Raw genomic sequence first — 16,173 nt, 5'->3', positions numbered from 1 at the left:
TGGGACCATAGCCACACACCACCACACCTGGCCAATTTTTGCATTTTTGTAGAGATGGTGTTTTGTCATGTTGCCTGGGCTGATCTCGAACTCCTGAGCTCAAGCAATCCGCCCGCCTTGGCCTCCCAAAATGTCAAGATTAACAGGCATGAGCCACTACACCTGGCCAAGAAAAAAAGGAAAATTTATTGTTTCATTTAACCAGATCTCTCTCTCATTTTGCTCTCTTTCTCTAACGGGTGTTGTGGCTGTTGATCGTAAGTCTCACCATCACAGCTTGTGTTGTAAAGCAAGTATCAGCAAGCTACGGGTCTGCAGGCCAAATTTGGCCTGCTGCTTGTTTTGTAAATAAAGTTTTACTGGCACACAGTCATGCTCATTTTTTTCTATAATGTCTATGGCTGCTTTCTTGCTATAATGGTAGATGAGAGACTGTAGGGTTCACAAAACCCGAAACATTTACTGTCTGGTCTTTTACAGAAAAAGTTTACCCACCCCTGGTCTAAAGGAAGGGATAAGAAGCTCCCCCATTTTTAGTATGAAACGTTCTTTTTACTTTTTATTTTATTTATTACTATTATTATTTTTGAGATGGAGTCTTGTTCTGTTGCCCAGGCTGGAGTGCACTGGTACAATCTCTGCTCACTGCACCCTCTGCTTCCCGGGTTCAAGTGATTCTCCTGCCTCAGCCTCCCAAGTAGCTGGGATTACAGGCATGCGCCACCACGCCCAGCTAATTTTTATATTTTTAGTAGATACAGGGTTTCACCATGTTGGCCAGGCTGGTCTTAAACTCCTGATCTCAAGTGATCCACCTGCCTCGGCCTCCCGAAGTGCCTCCCAAAACAAGGATTACAGGCATGAGCCACTGCGCCTGGCCTTCTTTTTAATTTTAATTTTATTTTTATTTTTGAGATGGAGTCTCGCTCTGTCACCCAGGCTGGAGTGCAGTGGCACCATCTTGGCTCACTGCAACCTCCGCCTCCTGGGTTCAAGTGATTCTGCTGCCTCATTCTCCCAAGTAGCTGAGATTACAGGTGTGCACAACCATGCCCAGCTAATTTTTTATTCTTATTTTTTGTATTTTTAGTAGAGACGAAGTTTCACCATTTTGGTCAGGCTGGTTTCGAACTCCTGACCTCCAATGATCTGCCCGCCTCAGCCTCCCAAAATGCTGGGATTACATGTGTGAGCCACCACGCCCAGCCAGTATAAAACATTTTAAATAAGTTATCTGCTGAGGGAGCAAGACGTTTGAGACCAGGGGTTCAAGACCAACCAGGGCATCATAGCAAGACCCCTTCTCTAAAAAAATTTTTTTAAATTAGCCATATGTGGTGGCATACACCTGTAGTCCCCACTACTCTGGAGGCTGAGATGGGAGAATTGCCTGAGCCTAGCAGTTCGGGGCTGCAGTGAGCTATGATTCTGTCAAGGCACTTCAGCCTGGATGACAGAGCAAGACCCTGTCTCTAAAAAATAGATGAATAAATACATAAATAAGTTCTCTGATTGGCCTGGCTTCAGTCACATGATGACTGAAGGGGGATGAAGTGCTGACTAGGGTCTTGAGTCACATGTGGTGCCAGCCCCTCTAGAATCCTATGATCAGAGTGGAGCTGGAGCGGAGACTCACAGGGTATGGTGTTCAGGAGACAGAGAGAGTGAGGGCAGACCAATACAAGGACTGTCCACCAAAGGGACAATGACCTTTGGTGTACATTTGTAAATGTATAAGAACAGTACATGGAAATTTCCAGGAGGCAAGAAGAGAGAGCAGATGTGGACTTCTCAAATGCTGTGTCAGATCGCCACGTGTAGATTGTCAAGGGAAATGTCTGGGAATCTGCCCCACACTCAGGAATAAAAGATGAGAGTGGAAGAGAAGGTTTGGTGAGGTGATCCCGCCCGGGGACACAGAGGACGGGCCCTCCTTCCTTCACTGTAAGCCTGTGAGGGGCGCTTCCAAGGGATTTCTCAGAGAGCTCAATATTTGGTGTTCCATTTGGAGGGCACAGTGGCCTAGGGGTTGGCTCCTAGCCAGGAAGGAGGGGCTCACGTGCTGTTTCGGAGGCAGAGCTGTGCTGCTGTGCTGGGATCCACCTGTTCACTAACGTTGGGGCGAGAAGTGTGCCAGTGTTTCCTGAGGACAGATGTGAGCTGGGTGGATGAGCAAGCACGAGACCCATGGAGCCATTGAGGTCTTGTCCAAGAGTCCCTCAGGAAGAACAGAGGGCCCCTCCCCTCCACAGTCACCAGGTAAGCACCCACCCAGTGGCACACCTGCTTGGGTTAAGGGGACTTCGGGAGACAAAGCAGCAGGGAACCACCAAGGAGCCCATGAATGTTCCCAGGAGAGAGAGGGTCAACTTTACCCTCTGCCAATCCAGATGGGATGGGAGCCCTTCCCCACTTCTCCCCTCCCGGTGGTGGCTCTAGATGGGCAGAAGGGGGCTGAGCGAGCCAAGGGAGGTTTGGGGAAGAAGGAGATGGCACCAGGCACAGCCCCCTTTCCCCTCGCTCATCTCAGGTCCTAAGGGGTCCAAGGGGGAAGATTTAAAGTTAAGGCCAGAGGTTTAGCTCTGCAAATCTCAACATTCTGATTTCTGAACAAATTTATTATTTCTGGCTTGAAGTAGCTGTAGAGTGCATACATTTTAGGTTACTGGGGATAAGACTATGCTTAGTCTGGGGTTGGTGTGTTGCAAAGACCAGAAATTCACTGGAGCCAGCCAAGTAGAAGTTTATTGTGAGGATATAGCAGAAGTTCACAGGTGCCTGAGGACACATACAGCTGGGCTTCCCTGGCCTAGGGGCCAAGAGCCAGGACCCATGGTTGCTCCATCTGTCAGCTGGTCATAGAGTCCCTGGCTTCTGAAATACTCATTCTAATGTATGATAGCAGCACCTCCTATGATCCAAGCACTGTTTTCAGTGTTCCCTGGGTATCAACTCATTCAATCCCCTCCCAAACTCACTGAAATGCCGAGGTCAGTCCTATTATTCCGCCTTTACATCTGAGACTGAGGCACAAAAACATTTCTAGTCCAGGCTAGGAGGCAAGACCCCCACATACCCATTGTATCAAGTGCCGAGAAGGAAACCTGCAGGGCGAACTGGGGCCTGATCTCGCCCAGAGAGTTAGGTAAGGCTGCCCTGAAGAGGCGATGTGGAAACAGAGATTTGGTTAAGTGGACAAAGTGGAGGCAGTGTGGGAGGGGCATCCCAGGCAGAGGGGCAGGCAAGTGCAAAGGCCGGGAGGCAGGAAGGAGTAGGGACCACTGAGGAGCAGCAAGGAGATCAGGGAGACTGGAGTCAGAGGCTGAAGAGACATGGCAGAGAACAGGGTGGGAGGGCTGCGCAGGCCAGGCAGAGCCTGTGGTATCAAGAGATGGGAGCACATTGTCTACATCCAGTCACCTGTGAGGATACAGTTAAAACTTACACAGGGACAGGATGAAAGATGGAGATCTGGCCAGGCACAGTGGCTCACACCTGTAATCCCAGCACTTTGGGAGCCTGAGGCAGGTGGGTCATGAGGTTAGGAGTTTGAGACCAGCCTGGCCAAAATGGTGAAACCTTGTCTCTACTAAAACTACAAAAAAATTAACCAGGCATGGTGGCAGGTGCCTGTAGTCCCAGCCACTAGGGAGGCTGAGGCAGGAGAATCACTTGAACCCAGAAGGCGGAGGTTGCAGTGAGCCAAGATCATGCCATTGCACTCTAGCCTGGGCGACAAGAGCAAGACTCTGTTTCAAAAAAAAAAAAATAAATAAAAGAAAGAAAAAGAAAAGAAAGAAAGAGGCCAGATATCTACAAATGCAGACATCTGGCTATTCTACTGGTAAAGAATTTGGTCTCTGGTAATCCCAGAAGTTTGGGAGACCAACGCGGGTGGATCACTTAGGTCAGGAGTTCAAGACCCTCCTGGCCAACGTGGCAAAACCCCGTCTCTGCTAAAAATACAAAAAAAAATTAGCCAAGAGTAGTGGCACACACCTGTAATCCCAGCTGCTTGGGAGGCTGAGGCAGGAGCATCGCTTGAACCCAAGAAGCAGAGGTTGCAGTGAGCCGAGATCACACCACTGCACTCCAGCCTGGGCGACAGAGGGAGACTCTGTCTCAAAAAAAAAAAAAACCAAAAAACTTTGGTGTCTATTCTAAAACCAGTGGGAAGTCTTTGATTTTGAGCCAGGTGATCTGCTCAGACTTTTTAAAACAACTTTTAATTAAGGTTTCATACACATACAGTAACATGCAAATATTTAGAATAGTTTGATGAATTTATACACTTTTACAGACCCACATTACAAGATGGCTCTGATGAAGATACAGAATGTACCCAGCCCCCCAGAGGCCTCTCCTTGAGTCTGCTTCCAGTTCATACCCCAAAGGCAACCAGTACTCTCACCTCTAACACCAGATTGTTTTCACCTGCCTTTAAGAAATGAAGGTATTATATACATATTCACACAGTGACATGCACTGATCTTAAGAAGACAATTTGAAGAATGTTTACTTATGCGTACTCCCATGTAACTACTACCCAAATCCAGGCATAGAACATTACCAGCAGCCCAGAAGGCTTCTCGCCCTGTTCCGGTCAACAACTCCGGCATAGGCAGCCACTCCTCTTATTATTATTATTAAGGCGGAGTCTCGCTCTGTTGCCCATGCTGAAGTGCAGTGGAGCGATCTTGGCTCACTCCAACCTTCGCCTCCCGGGTTCAAGCAATTCTCCTGCCTTAGCCGCTCGAGTAGCTGGGACTACAGGCGCGCGCCACCACGCCCGGCTAATTTTTTGTATTTTAGTAGAGACGGGGTGTCACCGTGTTGCCCAGGCTGGTCTCGAACTCCTGAGCTCAGGCAATCCGCCCCCTCGGCCTACCAAAGTGCTGGGATTACAGGTGTGAGCCACCGCGCCGGGCCCATTCCTGTTTTTGGCTCCAGAGATTAGTTATGCTTCAGGCTCCCTTAGCCTCCGGCTTCAAACCCCTATCTGCCCCTTCATCGGCTCCACCCCTTCCCCTGTACTCGCGCGCCCCAGAAGCTCTCAGCCACCCCCACGATTTCAGTGACCTTCCGCAAGCTTCAGGAATAGCCCCTCCTCTCCTGACGCCAAGGGTTTGTTGGGGTGGGGGGTATCTCCATCAACCTCCCTCCCCCAGCCACCCAAATTAACCAACAATCTTAGTAAATACAGCGACTCGCCAGGCAAACCCAGCCTGGAGACAAATATCCGCCCCGCAACCAAACTGTCACACCCAGGTACTGGTCTGCAGGGAGGGCTGGACAGTGGAAACTGAAACCCTCTGCAAGCCATCACGAATCCACCGGGCACTGGGGACGCTGGCTCCCGCCTTGGCAGCAGCCCCCACAAGCCTGGGCCCTGACCCCACACCGTCTGGGCTTCGATCTCTCGTCGGTAAAGTCAGGGGTAGGACCCGAGTCTTCTAGGACCAATTCGAGCTGGGACAAGCCGTTTTAAATAGCCCCGCCGAGGCCATCAGAGCTGCGCCTGCCGGGTGGCCCTCGACACCCACCTCGGCCGGGCCGGTCCGAGACCCCCAGGCAACATGGGCCCGCGGGGACTGTGGGACGGGGCCCGACGGCCTGAGATCGCGATTCTGCTTCTTCGATACTTGGGGTCGTCTTCGGCCCCAGGATCCCAGACGCGCGCGGTCGGACCCCAAACACCGAGGGAACCGGGTCCGCTGGGCGAAGGCGCACACGCCCACCGGGGCGCGCTCTGCGCATGCGCGGACCCCGCAATCTCGGCGGCGCACTCGCCCCGCCCCTCCCGTCTCCCCCGCGCCGCTCCCCGGGCCCGGCCCTGCCTTCCCAGCATCCCGGCTCCCTACGGCAAGCGGCGAGGCCCGAGCCCGCCGGGAGCTGGGAGCCGGGCGCGGGGCGGGGCGGCGCGCTGAGGTCAGCGCGGCAGTGGCCGGCCCCGCAGTGGTTGGCTGCGCCGGTGCTGGCCGCGCCCTGGTTGGCTGCGGGCCGCGGGGCTGGGCCGCCGGGTCGGGGCTGGGGTCGGGGCTCGGGCGCCGGCCGGGCTTGCGCAGCGCTAGGCTCTTCGCCGCTCCTAGTCTGCGGCGGCGGCGGCGGCGGCGGGGAGGGCGCGGCCGCGGGCGGGGCTGAGGGCGGTGGACGGCGGGGGCGGGCCGCCCGAGCTGGGAGGGCGGCGGCACCGAGGGGAGGAGGGCGGCCCATGGACCCGCGGGGCCCGGCGCCCCAGACTCTGCGCCGCCGGGACGGAGCCCAAGATGTCGGCCTAGGCCGGGGCGCGACGACGCGGACGGGGCGGCGAGGAGGCGCCGCTGCTGCCGGGGCTCGCGGCCGCCGAGCCCCCGAGGGCGCGCCCTGACGGACTGGCCGAGCGGGCTGCGAGAGGCCGGCGCGTCGGGAGCGGGCCGCGCGGCACCATGTCGGCCAAGGTGCGGCTCAAGAAGCTGGAGCAGCTGCTCCTGGACGGGCCCTGGCGCAACGAGAGCGCCCTGAGCGTGGAGACGCTGCTTGACGTGCTCGTCTGCCTGTACACCGAGTGCAGCCACTCGGCCCTGCGCCGCGACAAGTACGTGGCCGAGTTCCTCGAGTGGGGTAAGTGCACGCCGGCCGGGCCGGACCTGCGGCCCTGCGACCCCTGCGCCCCCTCCCGCGCACCCCCACGCCCGCCCGGGCAGACCCTGCCGCCCTCCTGCCCACCCAGCCGGTGGGCTTCGCCTCCTCTCGCCCCGGCAGCGCCCCCGGGCCAGCTGCCCATCTTTCTCCAGCCGCTCCGTGCGCCCTCGTCCCTCCGCTAGCTCTTCATCCCTCCTTGCCCTCCCCAGCCTGGACATCCGCGTTCGATCGTCCCGCCCCCTCATCCTGCCCCTCGGAGCCACATCCTACGTTCCCACTCCTACCCCCTCCCCCCTGCCGGGCCCTCGCCCTGGCCGCTTCCTAGATCCACCCTCCGAGTCTGGATATCATTTCCTGCAGCACTCCCTGGGATATCCGCCCCCGCCCCCGCCCCTGCACCTCGCCTTTGGGGTCCAGAGGCAGCGTGGAATTAGTTCGCTTTCGCCACCCCACGCTCCTCTGCGTTGTGGGGGCAGCTCGGTGTGCTTTCTGCATCTGCCTCGCCCACTGCCCCATGGGACCCCCTTGCATCTCCAGCGAGCCCAGCACTAACGGCCCCTCCTGGGTGACAGCCTGTCTACATCCCCTTGTTGGCCATAGCCTGAACACCCACTTTGCTGTAACACCTTCAAGGGGATTTTAAGGTTAAGGCTTTATTTTAAATAAACCGTGCAAGAGGACTTTTTTTTTGTTTCTTTTTAAATTCCAATTCTGCTAGACCTTTGTGATATTTGGAGGGGTAGTTGGAGCTATCACTTAAACTTTCTCATCTGATTTTTGCATGCCTTCTCTAGTTAGTTCGGGATCTGTGTTTTAATCATTGGTCAGCTAACCGATTATGCTTTTTTAGGACAAAAATTTGGTTAAACCATTTAACGATAATTAGGATCCTAAAGACAGGTAAAAGCGCAGAGTGAAACTCTTTTACTTCATCTCTCCCTAACAGGGGTGTGCTGTCAAGACCCTCAGACTATCTCACCTAAAACCACTGAGTAGGAGGAGGAAATGCGTATGTTCAGGCCAGACCTATGAAAACCTTATCCTTGGGTCATTTGCGTCACTGGGCTAGGACTGTTCAGTTTGAACCAGTAATTTCTAATCTTTGGGGCTGATAAAGCTGATATTTATAGGAAGAAACAAATGAAAGTGTTCCACAGTGAGGCCTCCTGCTCTGCCAGATTGGTAACTGGAATTTGGAATTTTGTTTACAAATAAAATTTAAGTTGCAGTATTCTTTAGAGGGCTTCTATTGAGTTGCTCTGTAGTGAAATGTTACACACTATCTTGTGAGAGCAGCAGGAGAAAGAGGCCCTGAGATCAAGGACAGCCTGTGATGCTTTATTTCTGTGGGAACTACCATTCTTGGTTAGTTATAGTATCAGTAAATTAAGAATATTTACTTTCTAGCATCCTTTGTCAGTGACATGATTTCCAACTGAATAATTAATTGACTTCACCATTGCTTTGAAAGTGAGTTCTTTGGTGCATATTAAAATCTGAATATTTTGTTTCCAGTTTCTTTCCTTTTTTTTGGAGACGGAGTCTTGCTCTGTTGCCCACGCTGGAGTGCAGTGGCACGATCTCAGGTCACTGCAGCCTCCACCTCCTGGGTCCAAGTAATTCTCCTGCCTCAAACTCCTGAGTAGCTGGAACTACAGGCACGCGCCTCCATGCCCGGCTAATTTTTGTATTTTTAGTAGAGATGGGGTTTCACGGTGTTGGCCAGGCTGGTCTCATACTCCTGACCTCAGGTGATCCACCTGCCTCGGCCTCCCAAAGTGCTGGGATTACAGGCGTGAGCCACTGCATCCAGCTTGTTTACCGTTCCTTTCTGATCACTCGATGTTGAAACCCACACAGTTCCACTGTCAGGTTCAACTTGGTGCACCACCTGTGAGTGTGACTGGGAGGAGGAAACAGAGAGAAAGTTGGTTTTGCTGGGAAGGTGTTGTCCCACTGGCCTCTGCCCTGGTACCTAGAAGGAGATTAGTCTGAGGGCTGGGGCCCTGTGGGCCGTTGTGCAGCCGCCTCTCTCCACCAGGCATTACTGGTGGGTTTCCCTGGAGGAAGCTCTTCTCACCATGTGTGGAGGTCATATTTTATGAGATCTGACCTTTCCAAATCTAAACAGGAACTGTGTGCTATAACATAGACATGTTTTCAAAGTTGTATTTTGGCTCTTTGGAAATTGTGATTACAAACTACATTATTCTCTTAGGAACTCAGTTTGCACAAAAGTATAAATTTTCAGTTATAGAGAAGAATGAACTTAGAAGATGGTGTTTTAATGAAATATCAATATATTTTACAAGTATTTAAACTCATTTATGTTAACATATACATCATTGTAACTCTAAAGTGGTGTATTTCTAGTTAATGTGTGTGCAGTTAGTATTTAATGTTGCTTGGAAATGCCTAGTTGTTTCGATTGGAAAGCACAGAATAATGCTTTTGAATAAAACTGTTTATAGAGCAATATTAGGTACTCTAACTTTCAATTACTTCTGCTCAGGAAACACATATAGGCTGTCAGTGAGTGGACTGTTCAGTTTTTGGATTCACCACTCCATGACATTTGAAACCTCTGATACATCGATTTCTGTCATGTGGAAAAGCCAACCTTTCCCCACTTCCCAAATCTTGCCAGGTATCTAATGGCAATTGTGGAGAATTCTTGAAACTTAAGGAAGAAAAGTAGCTGATTCAGCCCAGATTTGGAGGCTTAATAAGGAAATTTGGAAAGTATAGGTAGTAAACTTTTTAAGTTTTAAAGGAAGATTGTGGCCTGGTGTGGTGGCTCATGCCTGTAATCCCAGCACTTTGGGAGGCCAAGGTGGAGGATTGGTTGAGCCCAAGAGGACAAGACCAGCCTGAGCAACCTGACAAAACCCAGTCTCTATAATAAATGTAAAAATAAAATGTTATAAAAATGTAAAAATTAGCTGGGCATGGTGATGCACACCTGTGATCCCAGTTACTCTGGAGTCTGAGGTGGGAGGATCACTTGGGCTTGGGAGGTCAAGGCTTCAGTGAGCAGTGATCGTGCCACTACACTCCAGCCTGGGCGACAGAGTGAGACCCTGTCTTAAAAATAAATAAAAGATTATTATTTTTGGCTCATATTTTCTTATCACCACAGTGGTTGCATGGGACAAGAGTAATTTCAACTTTTTTTTTTTTTTTGAAATGGAGTCTCACTCTGTCACCCAGGCTGGAGCGCGGTGGCAAGATCTCAGCTCGCTGCATGCTCTGCCTCCCAGGTTCATGCCATTCTTCTGCCTCAGCCTCCCAAGTAACTGGGACTACAGGCACCTACCACCATGCCCGGCTAATTTTTTGTTTTGTTTTGTTTTGTTTTTTGAGATGGAGTCTCGCTGTGTCACCCAGGCTGGAGTGCAGTGGCGTGATCTCGGCTCACTGCAAGCTCCGCCTCCCAGGTTCACGCCATTCTCCTGCCTCAGCCTCCCGAGTAGCTGGGACTACAGGCCCTGCCCCACGCCTGGCTAATTTTTTCTATTTTTAGTAGAGACGGGGTTTCATTGTGTTAGCCAGGATGGTCTCGATCTCCTGACCTCGTTATCCACCCACCTCGGCCTCCCAAAGTACTGGGATTCCAGGCGTGAGCCACTGCGCCCGGCTGAATTTTTTTGTGTTTTTAGTAGAGACGGGGTTTCACTGTGTTAGCCAGGATAGTCTCGATCTCCTGACCTCGTGATCCGCCTGCCTCGGCCTCCCAAAGTGCTGGGATTACAGGTGTGAGCCACCGCGCCTGGCCGAGTCATTTCAACTTTCATTGTAGGTTTTTGTCTTTAATTTTCCTATAGCTTGATTGGTTTCCTCTGTGAAATCTTGGACCTTAATGCTGTGCTTTGCATGTATATTTCTTTTCTTTTTTTTTTTTCTTTTTTGAGACGGAGTCTCACTCTGTTGCCCAGGCTGGAGTGCAGTGGTGCGTTCTTGGCTCACTGCAAGCACCGCCTCCCGGGTTCAAGCAGCTCTCTGCCTTAGCCTCCCAAGTAGCTGGGACTACAGGCACCTGCCACCATGCCTGGCTAATTTTTGTATTTTTAGTAGAGATGGGGTTTTACCATCTTAGCCAGGCTGGTCTTGAACTCCTGACCTCATGATCCACCCGCCTTGGCCTCCCAAAGTGCTGGGATTACAGGCATGAGCCACCATGCCCAGCCTTGCATGTATATTTCTTTATGCTATTTTTGAAAATATCTTGATACATTTGAAGGAACATATAAAACACTTTATAGTTTCCAAATGTAAATAGTAACAAATACGGACAACCCAATGAGATGAATTTGTTGTCTTTCATCTTTGTCATATACAAATACTGTCTCCTGTGTTAAATATTTTTCCCACATCTTATTTGTAACAGCTAGTGTTGCATTTGGATGGAGCTGATGTTTGAAATCCTAGCCTATGGGCATTGGACAGGCCCCAGTGGTCTTCTGCCCTGGCTGCTGTGTGACCTGCAGACCAGGAGGGAGGCCTCCGGGTTGATGCTGGTGTGGACACGCGTCACAGAGGCAGAACATGGGTTTCCAGTTCCCAGTCCGGGGCATCTTCTCTCGAGATGTGCTTCCTCTTCATGAATAGAATTAATCCTCCCAGTCTTCTGGGTGGTTCCTCATTTGTGGCTTTTCTCACCAGGAGTGTGACAGTATCTTCTCAGAGTCCTCCTCCATGGATGTGAATGCCCGTAGCTGTTAGTGTGGGGATGGCCAGCCCAAGGTGTGAGTGGGATGACACCACCGAATTTAATAAGTAAGGGTTAACTGACACAGTGCTAAACATCTCATAATAAACAGTGCTAGGATTACAGGCGTGAGCCACTGTGCCTGGCTCAGATACATTTTATCTTAATGATTTCTGTGGATAGAATGTTTGCATAACATGGGAACACTTTTTAAAAATAATAGACTTAAGAAATAGATCTTTTGAGTAAGATCTGAATTATAGGGAAATACTAGGATTGCATGATAAAAATTAGGTTATAATATAATTTAGATCATGTAGATTCTATGGTAGCTGTTTGATACTGACTGTAATAGCATGAGATAGGACAGCTGAAACCATTAAACATTAACAACCCAGCCCTATCTTTTCTGTCTTAAAACTGCAGGCCGGGTGTGGTGGCTCACACCTGTAATCCCAGCACTTTGGGAGGCCAAGGTGAGTGGATCAGGAGTTTGAGACCAGCCTGGCCAACAAGGTGGAAACCCATGTCTATTAAAAATTCAAAAATTAGCCGGGTATGGTGTCACGGGTAGTCCCAGCTACTCGGGAGGCTGAGGCAGGAAGATCTCATGAACCCAGGAGGCGGAAGTTGCAGTGAGCTGAGATTGCGCCACTGCACTCCAGCCTGGGCAACAGAGCAAGACCCTGCCTCCAAAAAAGAAAAACCCCTTCCTTCCATGGCAGTTGGGCTTTACAAGTGAACAGCATCTATCTTAAATCTAGATTTCAAAGAAATAAAATTGGATTTGAAGAAATAGTTCTCACTTCAGGATACCACTGTGTGAGCTACCTGAAAAATTAAAATGTGCAGTGAATTGTCCTTCAAGCAAAATACTCAAATGCATGTAAATTACAGAACTCACAACACTGCAGGGTTGACAGAGAGCACCTCTGCTTGCCTCCACCCTCCCTCTTGTCGCCAAGCCAGGTGCCCTTAGATATCTCCTGTTTGTGCTGACATTAGTGATGCTGGATAAACAGGCAGGCACACAGGACTGTTAATTCCAAACTATATTAAATACAGTGAAACTGTCAAATGCTTTTCTCTGAAAAGAGACAGAAAGCTTTTTTTTTTTTTTTTTTTTTTTTTGCTGGAAGAGACCAAAAACAATGTTACCATGTAATCTCATCCCAAAACATACCTGTTAGTCCTATGACATAATACCTATTAGTCCTTGACCATGTTTGTTTTATTCTTAGATTCTTAGTGTTATGGGATGACAGTATATTATGGTTACCTTAAATTTGTGTGAGGAGCTTACAGAAAGGCTCTCTTGCTGATGAGAATGGATGAGAGGGAACACACTCCCCTTAAATCTAAAATGAGAAGTGTTTTGGCAGTGTGAACTGGCAGTGTGAACTGTGTGTAGTAATCTTTCTTCCCCGCCCCCCCACCCCCAATAGACTGGCCACTAACTAGGAGATAAAGGTCAAGTTTCAGTTTGATTTTAAACAATCTGTGTTGGGGGTTAGGTTTTTGGTTAGTTTTATTGATTGGTAGGTAACTGTGGCAACAAAATTGTTTTTTGATTAAAACTGCAAAAAGAATCGATATGTAATAGAGAACTTTGGATTTTTGTTTTTCTTAGGAATTAGACATTCAAAGATAACTTTGAATGGAATGATATAATTTCATTCAAATTCTGTCCTTGGATTGGAGCCTCTTTGGAGAACACTTGGGACCTACTGTAAGGTGATTCCCAGTGTTAATTTAGACGATGATTTCCCTGACCTCCAAAATCGCAGAGTCGTAGGTTGGAAGACTGTTAGGAATTTTTTTTTCCCCCCAAGACAAGGTCTTGCTCTGTTACCCAGGCTGGAGTGTAGTGACTCTATCATGTCTCACTGTGGCTTTGACCTCCCAGGCTCGGGCAGTCCTCCAGTCTAAGCCTCCTGAATAGCTGGGACTATAGGCATGCACCCCTACACCTGGCTAATTTTTTATTTTCTGTGGAAACGAGGTCTTGCTGTGTTGCCCAGGGTGGAATTGAACTCAGGCTCAAGTAATCCTCCTACCTTGGCCTCCCAAATGTTGGGATTATAACCATGAGCCACTGCGCTCCGCTGTGTGAGGAATTTGGGGAGGTCGTATGAACCTGCCCTCCAGCCTGCTCCCCGCTCCCCTTGGGTAAACTAGGTTCTGAGCATTTTCCCTAACTGTTTCTGGAGGAGCTGCCCTCTAACCAGCATTTCTTTCCTTCACAGGACTGTGGTCAGCCTCAAGCCTCCTTGCAGGTGCCTGCTTTGATATATCTTTATTTTATTTTAGCCCTTTCTTTCTATTCTCATTGTTAGTGACCTAGCTAAAGCTCTCAAGTCCTCAGGCCTAAATGAATGCCTTTCCCACTTGAAGTTTTAAATACCTCTGCCAGATCAGTCTCAAACTCTCTTCATCACTTCACCTTTCCAAAACTGCAATGCCTTCATATTCTGTTGCCTTTAAAATAAAAAGTTTGATATCCACAAGTCAGTATTAGAATTTGAAATTGACCCCAAAAGACGCATCTAATATTAGTTTTAGAAGTTAAGGTTATGGCCAAGTGCAGTGGCTCATGCGTGTAATCCCAGCACTTTGGGAGGCCAAGGTGGGCGGATTACAAGGTCAGTAGTTTGAGACCAGCCTGGCCAACATGGTCAAACGCCATCTCTATTAAAATACAAAAATTAGCCAGGCTGGTGGCGCACACCTGTAATCCCAGCTACTCAGGAGGCTGAGGCAGGAGAATCACTTAAACTCAGGAGGCAGAGGTTGCAGTGAGCTGAGGTCGTGCCATTGCTCTCCAGTCTGGGCAATGAGAGCAAAATTTTGTCTCAAATTTAAAAAAAGTTAAGGTTAACAACACTTCCCACCATGCCCTGTGGGGTGATTTTCTTTAAATATAGTTTAGCTTTTATCAATGTAATGCATTTACTTAGTTTTGGAAACCAAGCAGTACTACTGGGTTGTAATGTAAGATAGCAGTCCTTCTACCAGTTGCTTGCTCTGCGCTCCAACTTCCCACAGACTGCCACTTTTAACTCCTCTGTTTGTACTTATCATTTTAGTTAGGATCACATTTAGCTGCCAGTAATGGAGAACAAAGTGACAGTGACTTAAATAAAATCAGGTTGATTTCTCTCACGTGAAGTTGACTTGTCCGCAGTCAGCACTGGTTGGACGGCCTTGCTCTAAGAAGCCTCCGGGGCTGTGGCCTTTTCCCACCCTCAGGCCACCATCTGAGACGGTGGCCATCCCACCCTCCTTCAGCCAAGCAGGCCGAGGGTGGGATGTTACTATAGAAGAACCGTGGATATTGGTGGGTGCTGAGCAATGCCTGCCTTAAATTTCATGTTTCTGTATAGCATGCTGGTACTGCTAATTTCTGATTTTTCCATTTTAGACATTGTCTGCTGACTTCTGCTGTAGAAGAGGCTTTAGAACTGTTCTACATTCTCCCTCCACTGCTTGAAACACATTCACCCCTTGCTCTTTTTCTGTGTCCCAAATATGTTTATATAATTTTGTTTAAATTGATATTCAGTGTCTACACTGTTTTTGTTAGGTAACTATCTTCACAGCTAAGCCATGTAAGATACAATTTACTAAGGGAAATATTTTTGTGTTATTGGAATGAATTTTCTTTCTTTCTTTTTTTTTTTTTTTTCTTGTAATAATCTCATGGAGTAAATTTTTGGTTTTTTTTTTCTTTTTGGAGACAGAGGCTCACTCTGTTGCCCAGGCTGGAGTGCAGTGGCATGATCTCAGCTCACTGCAGCCTCTGCCTCCCGGGTTCAGGTGATTCTCCTGCCTCAGCCTCCCGAGTAGCTGGGATTACAGGCACCCGCCATCATGCCTGGCTAATTTTTGTGCTTTTAGTACAGATGGGGTTTCACCATGTTGTCCAGGCTGGTCTTGAACTCCTGACCTCCAGCAGTCCACCCGCATTGGCCTCCGAAAGTGCTGGGATTACAGGAGTGAGCCACTGCTCCTGGCCGGATTTTCTTTAGCTTGGTTTTCAGTGCATAGTCATGAATTTAGTGCCAGACGTTTAACTAGAACTCCTCCATTAAACACCTCTAATAATCTTATCACCTTCATCCCTTCCAGACCTGCCACTTCTCTGTTTCAGCCTGGGCTGTGTGTCCTGCAGGCCTGCTGCTGAGCAGTCCTTGGAGTGCTTTTCATTCCTTGCAGGGATTATTTGTGTCTCTTTCCTCTGTTGAATTCCCTTTTCTGGATTCTGTGTCTTTTATCTTTTGGTGGAGTGAATCTTCTAGTAGCTTCCTGAGAAAGAATTCATCGGAGGTAGATTTTTTGAACCAAGTCTGTCTGAAAATGCTCTTTCTTTTGTTTTTTTTTTTTTGTTTGTTTGTTTGTTGTTGGGAGATGGAATCTTACTCTGTTGCCCTGGCTGGAGTGCAGTGGCGTGATTTGAGCTCAGAGGAACCTCTGCCTCCCAGGTTCAAGTGATTCTCGTGCCTCTGCCTCCCGAGTAGCTGGGATTACAGGCGTGCACCACCATGCCTGGCTACTTTTTGTATTTTTAGTGCAGACAGCATTTTGCCATGTTGGCCAGGCTGGTCTTGAACTCCTGCCTCAAGTGATCCGCCCACCTCGGCCTCCCAAAGTGCTGGGATTACAGGCATGAGCCACTGTGCCGGGCCTCGTTCGGAGTTTTTAAGGAAAAGTTCTCAACTTTATCCTCTAGTTTTTACATTGAATTTTTGTTTGTTTGTTTTTGTTTCTGTTTTTTTTTTTTTTTTTTTTTTTTTTTTTTTTTTTTTTTTTTTTTTTTTTTTTTTTTTTTTTAATTTTAAAGTTTT

The 16,173-nt window shown here is 48.9% G+C and overlaps 1 protein-coding gene across 1 annotated transcript in view; it reads left to right on the top strand.

Annotated features, from left to right (window-relative positions):
- Positions 1-6,035: 6,035 nt before the first annotated feature.
- Positions 6,036-16,173, top strand: part of CDC42BPB (CDC42 binding protein kinase beta) — a 123,194-nt gene continuing 113,056 nt past the window's right edge. The window contains exon 1 of the mRNA XM_025391149.1: positions 6,036-6,600. Within this exon, the coding sequence (XP_025246934.1) occupies positions 6,426-6,600 (175 nt within the window). The 5' untranslated portion in view covers positions 6,036-6,425. The remainder of the gene's footprint in view (positions 6,601-16,173) is intronic.

The sequence above is a fragment of the Theropithecus gelada genome, chromosome 7b (genome assembly GCF_003255815.1).
Source record: "Theropithecus gelada isolate Dixy chromosome 7b, Tgel_1.0, whole genome shotgun sequence".
Lineage (NCBI taxonomy): Eukaryota > Metazoa > Chordata > Mammalia > Primates > Cercopithecidae > Theropithecus > Theropithecus gelada.
This window is presented reverse-complemented; position numbering and strand designations above follow the sequence as displayed.